At 37.7% G+C, this 16,846-nt stretch overlaps 1 protein-coding gene across 3 annotated transcripts in view; it reads left to right on the plus strand.

Annotated features, from left to right (window-relative positions):
- The window catches only part of Eip74EF (Ecdysone-induced protein E74), a 1,140,187-nt gene that overhangs the window by 1,062,006 nt on the left and 61,335 nt on the right, over positions 1–16,846 (plus strand). For all 3 annotated transcript variants that reach the window (XM_069821505.1, XM_069821504.1, XM_069821506.1), the window contains one exon: positions 8,040–8,252. In XM_069821505.1, coding sequence (XP_069677606.1) covers positions 8,040–8,252 — 213 coding nt within the window. The remainder of the gene's footprint in view (positions 1–8,039; positions 8,253–16,846) is intronic.

The following is a 16,846-nucleotide window of genomic DNA, read 5'->3' on the forward strand; positions in this document are numbered from 1 at the left end:
ACAGCTGATATAATCTCTGCAGTTGCGAGCGTCGTTAAATAAACCATAATTAAAAGCCAGATTCGATTGTACGTAGGAAAGTGCAGATTTATATTAATTTCTTAAGGAAGAAATGTCTGATCTTTGCTTTGTGTTGTCGTAATGTTGGCTCTCTGATACCACGATGACCATATAGCAAGGGAGTTCCACTGCTTTGGAATGTTCAGTTTGGTTAAGTGAGCCAATCAAAATAATATCTTTCAAACGAAGAAGATGGAGTGACCAATTTAAATAATTATTTTACTGATGTGAAGACGGAACAGGACTGATGGCCTAAACTGTAATGTTGTTGATGGATTACAACAATATTTAGGGGACATGGATTGTTGATACTACGAGAACACAACAATGATGAAATGAAAATGGCAAGGGAAATCAAAGAAAAACTCACACACCTACAGTAGGTCTCTGTTCACAGCAGATCTCGTAAAATCTTCCCAGAATCAACTCTCGGCCTCATTTGGTAAAAATCGATGAGCTGTTTGACTCAAAACTGCGCCCATTTGATTGAAATACTGAATATATACCCATTAGACCTACATTCTTGAAGCAATGTTGAGGCTTTTTGTTAAGTTTCTACATGAATTACAGAATAGAAGACAAATATTTAATGTAAATAACAGGCGATTTCCATAACATTACATTATTATCTAATCCTGTTTGCAGTAGGCCTACCACTCAACACCAAATAAATATATATATATATATATATATATATATATATATATATATATATATATATATTATAAACCGTCAGTACATTTCTACTAGAGCCTACTACTAGATTTACGAGTACATTTTGAGAAACATCCGTCCACACAAATACGGATGGGACGTACAATGAAGACAGAGATTTAATGACCAATGTAACATTCCGTTTGTGTAAGCGGAAGATTTCTCTCTTCCCCCCTCTCGCCTTTAAAGAATTTCGCGGTACACCGGAACTCCATTCTACGTGACATGCAACTCCATTCGGCATACTCGTTTCTAAGAGACGAAAAGCGACCGCGGTTGTCTTGATAACTTACGTGGGATAGCATGCTGCCTTTTTATTTTTTGGGGTCGTGGATTTCATCATAACTGCTGACTTTTTCGTGGGTTTCCACAGTTCTTACAGACCAATTCTGAGTAATAAACTGAACTAGGCCCTGGGTGACTTCTTTCATGTCTCTTGCTCCTTAATGATCATATTGTCACCCACCTCAAAATCTTCATTTGTAACAAAGAACAAATAGTTATCAGACATCTACTTAGTGCGAAATTCCAATCCACCACCTGGTTTCTATGCTGCGTTAAGGCTGCGCTCTGTCCGTAGCGTACACAGCATCCAATTTGCATAAAACACCCAAATACAAAATACATAGAGTCATGCTATTGCTTTACAAAACCACAAGAAGTGAAGATTAGATGATAGCGTGGTTAGATCCGTAATGTCAAAATATTTGAAATAATACTATATAACTGTCTACCCGGAGCCGTTGTATCCACTGTAAATCTCACAATATCTGCCAAGAAATCACTCCTATGTTTACGCATCGAGTAGATATACCGCTTTGCATAATTTATTTGTTAAGAGGGCTATTAGTATTGACCTCAGTAGTTATCTCAGTGCACTTTTCTTCTCATATATCTCGCCATAGTACATATTCACATAAGACAACATTTTCTTGTTGTACCCCGATATTGCGTTAAACGAGTATTTAAAGAAGATGGATAATTCTTGGGTTATAAAGTGGGATTTCCACAGCTGCTGCCCTTCTCCCCACCACCAGGTGGTCTGACGTATCTATTACGTGGAATAAAAATAAGCCGAAAAACCAGCTGGGCGAGTACCACCAGCTGCGGCGGCCAGTTCATTGAGTCTCGCGTGGCGACGCTAGTAATGACCTCTTGCGTGTGCGCGCGCGCCACTGTTTACCCCTTGCAACTTCACATATTTTAGGAGAAAAGTTAACAATGGGGTGGAATTGTCACGGGACCTAGTATCATAATTGTGTTGGAAGGGGGCCGAAAAGCGACTGTTACTTAACCTAATATTAATGCTATTGGCAGTATATGACCTATTTACAAATATTTTTATTAAATCAACGAAAATGAGAGTAATATAATCCAGCTATAAAATAATAATAATAATAATAATAATAATAATAATAATAATAATAATAATATATTTTACGTAATTAATAATTTGCTCACAGTCATGATTGAACTCCAGTCTTTCGACACTACATAATTGATACATTTTCAGTCGGTTATTTAATGACGCTGTAGCAACTATTAGGTTATTTAGTGTGAATGAAATTTGTGTTAGCAAGATGCTATTTGGTGAGACGAGGCTGAGAAGATTCGCTTTACGGTCGGGGAGAACCTTGGACAAACCATGTAATCAGCCAAGCGGGAATCGAACCCACGATCGAGTGCAGCTCCGGATCAGTAGGCAAGCACCTCTGCCGACTTAGCTACGCCTGTGGGTCAATTGCAGTATGCACTATGAGAAAGTGAATACATGACAATACAGTCTACATCATTATTTATGTCTGTCATTGTAATGTAAATAGCATTATGTGAAAATGGATGTAGATATGGTAGCAGGAATAGTAACAATAGCTACAGTAGTGTTTATAATAATATTTTTAATTTTATTATCATTATTTCAAGATTTTCACCCTTATTAAAGTAAATTTAAAGCCACTTTTCTTAACATTGCATCAGCGGATGAACACCTCGTGAGATTTCCACATTGTGGGTGCAGTACGACCATGGGATCCACCTAACAAAATAGAACGAGGCATCATATTATGTACTGTCGGTGACTCAGGAGAAGACGAGAGCGGACTGAGGGGGAAGGGATGTGAACAGATAACGTACGACAACACGTCAATATTTGCAATGTAGTAAGCGGAAACATTAGGTCTCCTTCTGTTCAACTTAGCTTTAATTTCCATTCGCATTGTTACTCATGTTTCCTGCACGAATAATAACCTGGATACTGGGATGCTTATCTGAGCGATGTTTATAATAATCAACAGCGATAGTCACATTCTTGCCCCTCGTCTTCTCCTGAGTAACGGACAGTACATGAACGAACATCCACGAAGAGATATTCGAATTCACAGCGTGCGCAGAAAAAAAATGTTTTCAAGTTGCATAGTTTGATGTTTAGAAGTATCGTTTCGCACAATCAGCGACGCTTAATAAATTTAACATGAAGGTCAGTCGTTCTCATTTATGCGTACAGAGTTTCCTCGAGATAGGGCCATTATCGCACACTGCGCAACGTGGCTGGTCGCCCTTTACACCCGAAGCGTTTCCGAAATCTTTTTCCTGATCCGATGGATTGCTTACAAAGCAGATGGCGGCTAATCTTATCGCGTCCTCCCTCCCTCCCTCCCTCCCGCCCGCCGCGGCTCTGCTGATGTGTAGTACGTAGTACGCCGTCAGAGTATGCAATCTGCACTTCCTGTTCACTAAACGTGGTTATACGCTTGTATGTGATCCAACCTTGTGGACACATTTCCTCCTGTTCTAGTTTCATTCCCCTTTTTTTTTCTTCTGCCTTCCGTATGTTTTTTATTTCCACATTATGCCTGTCATTACACTTTTATATTCTTTCACTTCATTCTTCGTCCTCGTGCAGTTTATTATTTCTGTATTCTTTTCTTCATCTTATCTAAATTTGTGTATCTTCTCCAATGTCACCTCTCATTATTAATGCCCCAGTCCTATCTTAAGTTGCATCACCTTTTTGATAATGCTGAGCCGTTCTTAACTCAGTACTGTCGTCATCGCTGTGAGAATCTTTTGTTCTGACTGCAGCTTGGTATGGACGATCAAATTTATATTATCTTTTCCCTTTTAGATTATAGGCCTACATACAGTTTACAGAAAACACTAATTACAAATACCTATTGTTTTTAGAAAGCGATTGCATTTTCTGGTTACATTACGAATTATATAAATATTACTGCTTTTACTCTGGTGATTCTTGATTTTTGCTTAAAAATTACGTTTATTTTTATTAGAAACTACACCCTTATAATTTCCTCTGCGCATGATTCACTGACATCGGTTCCGATTTTCCATCCCTCATACCCCTAGCTCTACATTCACAAAGGGTTCATAAACCGTCAACCGTCAGGGTTGCTATCAAACCATCAATCATGGAGTTCAAGACGCAGTCCAGAGTCTTACAGAAATCGCCTGTTCGAAGTTCGTTTGGACAAGAATAGTTGTTGGCGTGCGCGAGACCCGTGTTCTGAGTGACGTAACGTTTCCAAGGTGGATGCTGAACTTCCGACAAGTCTTGCAACTTCCTTTCTGTGCGATCAGTGACATGGAAACTGAAGGTTGTAGAGATGTAAAATGAGTGGGCTAATTCTCAGCAGTGCGTTATGTGAAACTGGAAAGTATTAGCATTGAACTGAAAGACATGTCTGCCAGTTTAAAATATGCCATCATATTTTCTTTTTCAGTAACGTGTCATGTCAGGTAGAAGGCGAGAATATGACGAAAAATTCGGCACTTAACCGACATACATAATTGAGACATTCGTGTAATGCAACTTTTGTAATTAATCATTATTAATTTATTATCATTAACACAACGTAAACGTTTAAAAACTCTTTAGGCTAAGTACATACCGGTATGCATGTGGCGCGGAGACATGCTCAATAGCCTAGTCGCTTTTAATGAAAGTGAACCTGATTTCGATCCCGGGCAGAATTCGTAATAGACCCTATCTGTGATGGATGGAATGGATTATGTAATAACTTCTCAGAGTAGGCATAGACCTACTTCAGTTTCTGATGGCGTTGTCATATCATCGCTACTGAATAGCCTTTCTATTTGAAAAGGATGTTAAATAAAGAATTACCACTATTATAAATGACGTGTACAATGTGTCTGAATTCAGTAATATTTCCATTTCGTATTATTTAATTTGTAACTACATTGATTATATAGTAATTTAGGTAGATCAATCATTCAAAATTTAATTTTAAATCGTAAAGTATTATTATTTTATTATTATTATTATTATTATTATTATTATTATTATTATTATTATTATTATTATTATTATTATACACACGCTTTTGCTGTTTTACCACAAGACCCGTAAGCTCATATCTTAGATTTATCTACCTGCACACTAGGACACACTGTTAAATCCAACATGTGGCGTCACTAAGAAATCTCCGTCTAACATAATAAAGACAACATAAGGATATAGGCCTAGCATAGATGCGGAAAATATCCAGAACGGGGACGGATTCGAATATGCGACCGTGACATCCATTCGGCTTTGCACTTACTCTTCAAACGTTTGTGTAACAGAAATTGAATCTTACTACTCTCTGAAAAAAATAATCCATACATTCCCCAAAAGATGACAGCAGTACGCCCGACGCGGAAGTGTGTGGAATGACGCGGATTATGGATTTTGTTCCCGAAATACAGTAGCTCGTCTCGTTTGTGCTGCACATCTAACCTTTCCCCTCATTTGTTTCAGAAGAACAACTTCCTGGGCGTCGTCAAGGGCAATTCATGTTTGCGTGTGTGCGAGAGTGATTTATATTGAGCGACGTTGCCATGTCGGCTCTCTCACATATGTCAAAGAGTTACATAGTTACGTGGCAACGCGGCGCCGGCCGTCTCTGTCGCTTTCTATCTCTTCAAGGTTATCTCCTCGCTAAGGTCTATGCCCGACAAGTGGGGTAACCTTGTAGCTCTGCGCGCGCACGATGGATGGACGCGGAAGAAGAAGAATAAGATAGAGAAGACGAGGAGAAATGAAAGTTGGAGCGAGCGTAGCCGTTAGACATTTTCGCTTTCCTTAATCCGTTATTACGACTCTACTCCTCGTCCGGTGTCGCATTTGACACAATTAACGACCGGAAAAAAGAAGTTTAATGGGACTCCATCTCTCGAATGTGAATTGTTGGTCGCGCTTTGGCACTTGGCCCGAACTTGGCTTCTGCAGAGGCGTCCAAATTCGTGCCAGAATTTTGTCGTCCTCCTCCGAGGGTGTAAGCTTTCGACATATTGTCAACAATGGCATCCGGAAGTATCCATTCCGGAAAGAGACGCAACATTCTCTACTACACCAGTTGTACCCAAAGGATGGGGCGCGGCAGCCACTTAAACGGGCGAGTCTCATTGTTCAGAAGGGCGCGGCCTTTGTTTAGGGAGAAAATCTTGTACGTACTTTCCTTTTTTTTTCTATCTCATTTAAAATGCCTACGGAAATGTAATAATACAAATGTAAATGTGCGTATGTTGAAAAAGAGAAAACTAGCTGGAAATATCTGTAATCTTCCCTGAGTTCCAGTGAGCAAAGTAAGGATTTTACTAAATATGGATGCCGGTAAATATTTGGTCAGTTAGTATAAACCGAGCGAGCTGTCCAAAGAGTTTACATAGGCCATTTCGGGTTGGTTTTCCTTTATGGGCCACAGCCACTACTTCGTACCTACTTCTATTTAAAAACCTTATTCCATCAAAGCTTTTTATGCTGAGATACAGGCTGAAAATTTAATCGATGCGACACATTAATTATAACAGAAGGACTGAAACTTAATATGTATTTAAAAGCATAAAAAATAAAAATAACCATGCTGTAAAAATAAGGAAAATGTTTGGAGTTTGAAGTCTAACTGATGTGGTTGGCTGGGCACATTAGTTTGAGAAAAGAAGTTTCAGGAAAAATTATCTTATAATAATAATAATAATAATAATAATAATAATAATAATAATAATAATAATAATAATCTAGGGGGAAAGGAACTGGCCACCCTACCCCATTATTTCCTGGCCTAGGTGCCTCATAAGTGGTGCGTTCTTGATATCACTTGTGACATTCAAACCTATCTTCGGACAATTGACTAAACAACAACAATACTGAACTATGGGGATGCCGCTGAATTGGAAGGAGATATATTTAAATCTAAATTAAATACGACTTTACAAATGCTTTGTAAAATTTTCAGCATTCCGTTATTAGGACTTGTCACGCTCGTTTTTGAGTATCTAAGCATTTATTTCAAGTTTGCTGTCTTCATACCAGCCTGATTACACCATCAGCAAGATTAAAAAACAATTCATTCTAAGCTGCGATAACAATTAACAGTATCTTCTTTATAAACATTCCGTAATTTCAAACAGATATTGGAAGAAATCGTCATCGGGTGTATACCCAATTGTAATGTTAATAAATACATACACACTACATGTGAGAAATACCAGTGTAATCTTAATTAGACATCATGCCGTACGAAACATTGAAATATTTAAAGTATAAGCTTCGTTGGGAACAGTAAAAATAGGGGAAAATACAAATAGGTCTATTTGCTAAGAAAATTTTCTCATTCAGAATCATGTTAATTTAATACATCTTGATAATAACGCGTTTTCCATCATTTGTAAGATTATGTATTCCACTATTGTTGACATTCATTTTTCGACAGGTGTATATACGGAGTGTTCAGATTTTTGTTGCTATTTACAACTTGTTAATAATAAATTACTTAGGCCTACATACATTAAATCCATTCCTGTCGACAATGAAAGTTTTGTTATACTGCGTGTTCAATATTAGCTATACAAAAGAGTCATTCGATTTACTTAAACTTATAATTAATTTCAATCTGTGTAACTTTTTTCGTCTTCTTTTAAAATCCATAAAATAAAAACTAACTTTTCAGCAGTCTTCATTGTTAGTTGCGAACTAGTGCTTTTCACGCGTTATACAGTGTGCTCTATTTATTTTCTTAAAGTTATAACCTATGAACATGGTATGCAGTTGAAACCATGGAGTAATTCTATTAATTTATTGTAATATGTTTTATATAGGGTTTCCTACCATGGAGTAATTCTATTAATTTATTGTAATATGTTTTATATAGGGTTTCCTACAGGGTGCTCGATTAACGTTGTTACATTTATGACTGAAGAATTGTATTTCTAGGCCTATATAAACTGGTTTTTTTTTCATGTTGTTGCAGTGGACACAAACGAGTTGCCGGGCTCACATTCGCTGCTGGACCTGGGTGCAGCGTCCCCGTCGCCGCCCCCGGTGAAGCGCGAGCCCCCCGATAACAGCAAGGCGTTATTGCACGGCATCCTCAGCCAGCACGCCCACAACATCGCCACTCACGCGGTGCACGTCGCGCACCTCACGGCGCACCGTAACTCCGCCTACACCACCTCCACAACAGGTACGATACACGATACACCACCAAATTCAGTATTTTCTTTTGTGTCAATTATGAGTAGCCTATATTTTTATCGCTGTAGTTGTTTGACCTGTGTTGATTTCTCGCCTTCATATCGAACCATAGACTGAATGACAAGCATTCACCCTGTCTTGTATTAAATTAAAATAATTTATTACAACACTATCATTTCTATCCGACTTAAGTTCGTTATCATACACGCTTCTAGCAAGTCTTAAAGCTGTAGGCCTACTTTCATAGATAATGGTACCTACAATGAATTTGAATATATAGGTAAGAATTTATCTAGTCCACCGCTGTGGAGTAACGGTTAGCGCGCCTGACCATGAAACGAGCGGACCCGGGTTCAAATCCTGGTTGGGATAAGTTACATAGTTGGGGGTTTTCCCTCAACCAATTGAAGCAGAATTGCTGGGTAACTTCCGGCGTTGGACCTCGGACTCATTTCACCATAATTCATGTATCATTATCATCCATACAATAACCCAGGTTAAGTTCACGGTGCGGTGTGCTGTACTTGTACAAGAACGCGACCGTTTGGCTATCCAGTCATTCACAGAATAGGAGTGGTAAGGACAATAAGCCTCAGATTCAGAGTAAGCCTTCGGATCCTTCCTCCGTACAAGATAAAAAAGAAGGTTTTATCAATTTAATTCAATTAACATATGTCTTTAAAGTCTGTACGATATTTATATGCAACGTTTGTTCGTTATTTTTTCATGTAGATCTATGATATTACGAGAATGAATTCATTATGAAATGAGATTTACAAGGAAGAATTATAAGAAATGATATCTACAGCAGGATCTCTCAAGATTTGCCAAATATATAATTAGTAATTTTGTTAATTTACCATACGTTTTCAAGTAGGCTAAGTATATAAACTTTCCAGAAATGATCAGATTCTGATACGGTGAGAATGAAGCGATGGTGAAATGACCAAGTAGAAATATTCGGAGAAACCTGTTTCACAGCTTATTTATTCGTCATAGGCTGTATCTATCAGGATCTCACTGGAATCGAACTCCTTTTCTCTTTAGCGAGAATCCGCTATCGAATTGAGCTAAGACAAAACTACGGTTATTTTTATTGTGACCCCTTGAATAGTGTGGCACTGAAAGTGTTCCAAAAATGACCCTTTGTTCTATTGCCTGGAGCGCGTGGTGGTCAATTTATTTCGACGAAAGTCTAGAATCTCTCGTTCCCAAAGAACAGTAATTTTGTTGAACCTTCGGGGCGGGCGATGTAGTTCCTAGAAAGTTTGTTTATAACTCCGCGGTCTTGACGGAACCCAGGAATGTGGGAATGTGAAATATTAAGATGCCCGAATCCACATCGCAGCTCTCTCTGCATAGTGACAACCGAGCAGTAAAAATGAGGAAGTCAGGCATCGCACTGTTGCCGACTTGCTGAGTATCCAAATAGCATAAGGTCATTTACAGTACGTGGACAGGGATGTAAACCTCCACGGACATTTGAAGGAAGCGTCGACCGTCTCGTTAAAACGAGAACTTTAATCAGCCCTTTCGGTGTTCATGCCTATGTTCGATGCATTGACCTTTCTGCTAAAGTACCGACAAAATGTACACTGTATTTCATTAATTGTCGTCACCTTCTTCAGAAATTGGAGCTATTTACACATTGTGTCCTAAAATTTGTGTAGGTTTTGTACCAAAAGCATATTTTAACAAGTGGCGAAACTTCGTGCAGTCACCCTACCGGAAACAACACAGGACATATTACACAAAATAATGAAGACATGTTTAGTTATTAGGCCCATCATATAGCTTAATACAGGTACACAATCCTATTTAGGACTATATATTGCCTTATACCGTCTATGTAGAACTTCATTGATTACAAAAGGTAAGCGAACTTGGAATTAAATTTCGTCATAAACTGCCACATACCATTTTCTAAAATAATTGAACTTTGCTCTGCGCTTTCTGTCTGTAACATTATTTGCATTCAATCCCCACAGACTTTCCTATATTTTTTATAGGCAGTGCAGCTGTCGGGTGGATTTTCTAGTGTTTTCCTTTCTATTTTCATTCTGTAACAGCTCTGTTAACCTCTTATCATCTTCTTGTCACTTCTGAATATCTACTGTAGCTTAAAATAATTGATGTTCATTATACAATTGCACTTCATTACTAGTTATTTGTAAAATACGCAAATACGGAGCAAAAGCGAGAAATTAATGCAAAAAATTGCGTCTGAGAAATCGAGTCAAAAAATACTTACGTAAACTATAGATTTAGACGCTTATACAAACTGTTTAATATGCAAATTTAAATGTTTTGTGTCTGGTAATTGAGGGCTTGGGGAGGTATTGGCAGGCATGACACTTCCATTTGACTGTTGAGCAAGGAAATTCTCATTACAATTCCGCATTGGTAAGCAGATTTATCCGGTCGACGATCGCAATTACCCAGAAAGCGATTAATGCAAACGAATCAGAAAGCAAATTGAGCGATAAGAACAGTTGTTTGCGGTATTTCACAAAAGCCTGCACTATTTTGTTGTGTGGTGAAATTATGTCTGTGTTTTTTTATGTGCACACACGAGACATCTTAAAAAATTTATTATCAGTAATGTCAGTCATTCACGAACTAATAATTTTATGTACATTTTCATCAACATGGAATAAACAACGAAACTTTATTTGTTTTCCATTATTGCTAGTAAGCAAAGCCTCATAGTGAACTCAGTTCCGTGAAGGTCTGCATAACGCTATTCGCTTTCATTTGTTTCTCATGATGTGCTAGAAAACATAGCCTCCTTTCAAGTCCATATGTTTCTCTCATATAACTTTCTCGCTAATATCACTACATATAACCTTACCGGTGTATCAGAAAGAAAAAGAGAGAGCATGTAACAATAGTGATATCATGCGAAGTGCTCTAAAAATAAACATTCCCTCGCCTCCAAAATAAATTTGTGCGCACCATATTTGCAGGACTGTAAATGACTTGACTGTAAGCATACTGCACCAAACGCACTCTGAAATCGATAGCGTTGAAACGTGCTGATTTCCAGTAAAGGAGAGTGTACGCGAGATGTAAACTCGCTTCAAAACAAAACGCATGGTTTATTATCTGCGGCTTTCCGTTCCTTTGCCTCTCAATTTCAAACAAGAGTAACGTTATTACCGTAAATTCGTTATAGAACTTCAACTGTTTTTGTCTTTACGGATTTCCCTCAGACTTCGTCACTAAATTCCTCCCCAACTGAATTTTTTGTCTTTGCTGGCATGAATTCGTGTCACATGTGAGATGTATGAATAGAAATTGCTTAGAGCTGTGAAATGTTGAGGCAGAGTGGAGGAATATAGTAAAGGATGGGAATATCACAGATGAATAGGAGATGTGTTAGAATTGAGAATGTAAGCATAACAGATGAACTGAACAAATAAATTAGCATTAAAATTTAGGAGAGATATTCTACTGTAAATGTATTACGGTGAAGTTATGTTCAGTAGGTAATAAAATATGGGTTAAATAAAATTATAGGTAGAACAAATTTTTGACAGGGAAAGTATAAATATTTCTTCTTTGTTTTATTAAATCCTAGAAAGAAAAATAGATATTGACCTAAGCGATGTACGTCTGCAGAAATCCATTCTAATTCAATGAACGAAATATACAACGGTAAATGATATAAAAATGAGATGGAGAAACAAACGAAAGTGCATAAATAAAATTGAAATTATATTGAGCGAATTATTAAAGCAGATTAAACTGTTGAAAATTATAACGACTCTTTCAGTTGTAGTTTGTGAAACAATAATACGAAGATTAATTTATGGATCATAGAATAAATCAGACATGAAGAACATTCACGATTATGTTTTTTCCTATCTGTGGCACGTAAAGCAAGCATACTTGAATATTATGACATTTCAATAATTTCTATCATAATTTACGAATGTATTAATTGAATTTGTTTATACTAAACCAATATAAATGTGACAAAACAATAACTGCAAATAAGTCCCAAAAAAAAAATCACGTAGGCCCTATTAACGAAATGCGAAATCTTTTATAATTATATTCTACTGAAGGAAGATAGTGTAATAACAAGAAGAAGATTAAGACGCTCTTAGCTATGTAGAAGGTGAAAAGGGATGTATTAGCTCTGTTTGGATTTGGAATACACATGGATGTATCGACATTAAGCCATCTACGCATTCTAAGAAAGGGACATGATATCTAGAAAGAATGAAATTAATGTGACCTGAAAAAAGCTTAGGCCTATACAATATCAGAGCGGAATAATTCGTAATAGAAAATGAAGAGTGCAGCTATAAAAAAGAAGTATAAGATGACGATGATGCTGATTCTGCTGCAGCTGCCAATGATGATTATGATATGACGACGACAATGGTGATTAAATATGACATTTGTAAACATGATATCGTTAGCCATTGCCTAGCCCAATATTTTTAGCTGTGATTAGGTCTTTCATTTGATTTCAGATGTAAAATAGGAAAGTGTTATATATACTTGCATACCTCCATACAAACTGACAAAAGCCACGAAGTTGCGAGTCGAAGATCGAAACGGACTTGCAAAACCAACGCGCTTGATCCATGCTAGCTCATTTCGCAAACTGAAAGGGATGTTTTTTGGTAGTCGGAAGAAGCAGACGTAATAAATAATGGACGAGAAGCCGCAATGCAATCGATGTTGACCGCGACGCGAGTGGTAGGCTATATAAAGCAGACAGATCCAGCATCTCGAGCCATCTCGTCGCGGACCCCAGAGACGGTAACTGGCGGAGAATGATATACTTCGTTGGATAGCAGGAAATCTTTTTCATCGGAACACGTTGCTGTGTGGGTGTCTTTTATTTAACGATATTTCAAACTTCTTTCTCACTTCAAAATTGGATTAAGGGGCTTCCAGACTATTTCCTGTCTTGTTGTAGCAATGCTTGACGAAGAAATTTGTTCATTTCTATTTTCTGCAGAAACTTTACAAACGATCGATATAAGTATAACAAAGAGAAGGAAAATACGTATTAAGAAGTGCATTTCCAACGGAGACAAAAATGTGACATTGCAGCGGCAATATCAATATTATGAATACGTGGAAAATGCAACAGAGAGGTAATGAAGCGTGACATTTGTAATTGCTACAAATGTTTAATAGTAATTATTATGCATGGTCCATGCTTTTCCAATTAAATGGTTGTATTTTGTAATACTTGCACAAAAATTATACGCATTTATTCTTGAAAATTAAATATGATTTCGAACTTTGCCGCAGTTAAACAATTGACTGCTTAATTAAGTGAAAGAAAGCCGGGATTCGTTCTTTAGATCTAATGGCATGTACACCCTTTGACACTGAAATTGATCACCGTTCAGAGACTAAAGGCTGGTTCACAATAAACCGGGAACGAGAACCAGAACGAGAATTGGAAACGGAGAAACTTGAGAGTGAAGATTTTTTATTCACAATAAACGAAGAATGAAACGGCTATGCATATCGATATGTATGTCAGTAACGACATGTAAAATCGATATTACGCAATCTGATTTTGTACATATGTGTATAATTGATCAATGACGTTCTCTCATGAGAACAAGCCAGCCAACATAAACACAGGTGTCCACACCTGTGGAATAACGGTCAGCGCGTCTGGCCGCGAAATCAGGTGGCCCGGGTTCGAATCCCGGTCGGGGCAAGTTACCTGGTTGAGGTTTTTTCCGGGGTTCCCCCTCAACCCAATACGAGCAAATGCTGGGTAACTTTCGGTGCTGGACCCCGGACTCATTTCACCGGCATTATCACCTTCATATCATTCAGACGCTAAATAACCTAGATGTTGATACAGCGTCGTAAAATAACCCAATAAAATAAAAAAATAAACACAGGTTAATCAATTTCAGAATTTATGGCACAATATTTAAGAATTCAATTCACATCGTAATCTGGTCACATATACACGTTAGCATATATTGAATTTTCGTTAGTTAGACACGATACATGAGAAGAAATTATGTCGTGGCCTACGTGCTATAAAATACACGACGATCAAATAGCTTTATCGTGGCAACTGAATGAATCTAGTAGGCTGTGATCGGAAACGAGAACGGCAAAGTTGAAACTTGGGCAACTTCACGTTCCCGTTCCCGGGCTCCGGAAAGCTCCTTGTTAATTGTGAATGCTCACATTTAAATATATACATTTTAACAATTTTTCCGTTCCCGTTCTCGTTCTGATTCTCGTTTCCGGTTTACTGTGAACTAGCCTTAAGCCCCACCTCGGAATAGCTCGGCAATCATTGTGTACGTTGTGTTTACATGTGTGCGTTTTACATAGAGAGATTCGAAGGTCGGTCTTTGGAACAAGAAGAAAGAGCTCTATAGCTGAGCCATAAAGGCTTCTTAGGGAATATGTCGCTTCGTGACAGGCAGATAGAAGAAGAGCGATCATTTTCCGTGTCAAAGAGTGTACAATATAGTGTAAGAAATTTCTGTCAGATTTCTTCCGAGTAGACATACCTTTATTTTCCTTTGCATTCTTATGTTATTATCGCGTCGTCTCGATAGTTTCTGCTTTTGAAAACTGACCCTAATGTACGGTTTTAGGCCTTCTACTTGTGTCTGGAAACAGCGTACACTGTTAATCAGGAGCCACAATATAAATTGGGAGCTTTATGAAAAGTAAGCTCACGCAACGTATTCGGAAGAGCTTTGGAAACGGAAATGAAAAGTAAAGAGGATGGTATTTTCCTACACTTTCTTCGTCGTCCCGTGCTGCGATGGACTAGATTCCGGCGCGGCGGCCCTAGTCGCGTGAGCGGAAACCAAATCGGACGACGCGAAAGTTGCTACCAGCGGAGGTGACCCGAAATCGTCTGCCCTTAACGATGAGTCTGCGGCTACTTTTCGTGTCAAACGTGTTTTCAATAATGCATTCAAAACCTCTCGATTCCACTATTTCGGACATCCACTTTCTCCAGCGTTTCTTACTCATGCTTGCGAGTAACCATGGTAACTGCTATCTGTAATACTGTTCTCGTTATTCTGTAATATGCCTCGTAAAGTTTTCTGTTAAAAGGTAAAGCCATCCTTGTAACATGCCATGAAATCTTACGGTGTGCAGGGAGGCAGAGCTTCATGTTTACTTAAATGCAATACCAGAAAGAGAGACGTGATCAATTCTACGATCTAGGCTAATCTGTTTTGTCTTCTTTTTTTTTACATTCCTTTCAGTTATGTTATACCAAATGATTATAGCCTACTGGTTGAAATATCGTCGTTTAAGAATGTAGGCCTAGGCATTTGCGTTAGCTTCCCAAGGGTTGATTAAGTAAGCAGACATCAAGGGCATTTTCAGTAGAGAAGTCGTCTGGAAAACACGATCATCCCCAAACAGGCTATTAATTTCGTCCTATTTACATTATTCAACAAAATATTTCGGTCTGTATATGTTCATATTCACACACACACACACAATACCATGTCGCCTGTCAATTAGATAGGGGCGGAGTCAGAGCGAATTATAATGACAGGCAGAGTTACTGTATTATCTCATGCCTCCATATTAATTATAGGTCTACTATCAGTGTACTCATTAGAACCACTAACCAGCGTATAGGGAATTACAAGTAATGTAGGCCTACACTTCGCGTCAGTACCTTTGATGTAACAGGACTGTTTTCAATGGCCTTCAAACCAGGTTGAGCGTGAGATTCTGCTTTTTTCCTAGAGTTGGCGCTGACATTACACCAGTTAGCAGTCGACACAACGGAATATGACATACAATTAATAGGCCTACATCTAAATACATTATGTAATCAAATAATATAAATTGGACCGATGAAATAATAAATCTATTACTATCTGTAATGTCTAGACTGTAGAGCTCCTTTATAATGAGAGTTGTGACGTTGACCCTATCAGCAATTGAAATATGTAAAGATTTAATAGCGCTCAAAATGGAAGAACAAAACTCCTATGAGAAGTAAAATCATATGCCTATATGTATATTGTATAGCCTACAAATTTTAAACGAATTTGATGCATAATTTTATAATATATTATATTATTTTATAATATAATTTATTATTTATAAAACATAATTATTAATACAATTTGTTTATCACTGAGAAATAAGGAAAAGCTGTTAACTTGAATTTATTTGAAGCAAAGCGTTACTGGATTATGCAATAACGTAGGCGATGTTTGGATCCTGTGTCTCAACTCTTATATTCAATTATTATCTTAGCGTGTGCTCGATTATACTAACCCCTAGCGCTTGAAAGTGGAATTAAACGCCGACGCACAGAAAAACAAAACAGGAATATTCGCTTAGTGTCCATTCTATATAATCCCTATTCACTGCAGATACCATCTATGATATCGTCTTATCGGACATTTCTTATATAAAATTAATTTTGCCTTATGGTGTAATAATACCCTGGGCCTTACCTTTAAGAAGACACATTACAGCTCTGTTACTATCACAGATCCGTTGTGTTTCTGGAATTAAAATAAATGCTATAACCATACTTCGCACAGGATGTAGGCCTACTTTCAATCCTACGTCAAAGGGAAGTGGTAA

This window comes from Periplaneta americana, chromosome 3, assembly GCF_040183065.1.
Source record: "Periplaneta americana isolate PAMFEO1 chromosome 3, P.americana_PAMFEO1_priV1, whole genome shotgun sequence".
NCBI classification, from domain to species: domain Eukaryota; kingdom Metazoa; phylum Arthropoda; class Insecta; order Blattodea; family Blattidae; genus Periplaneta; species Periplaneta americana.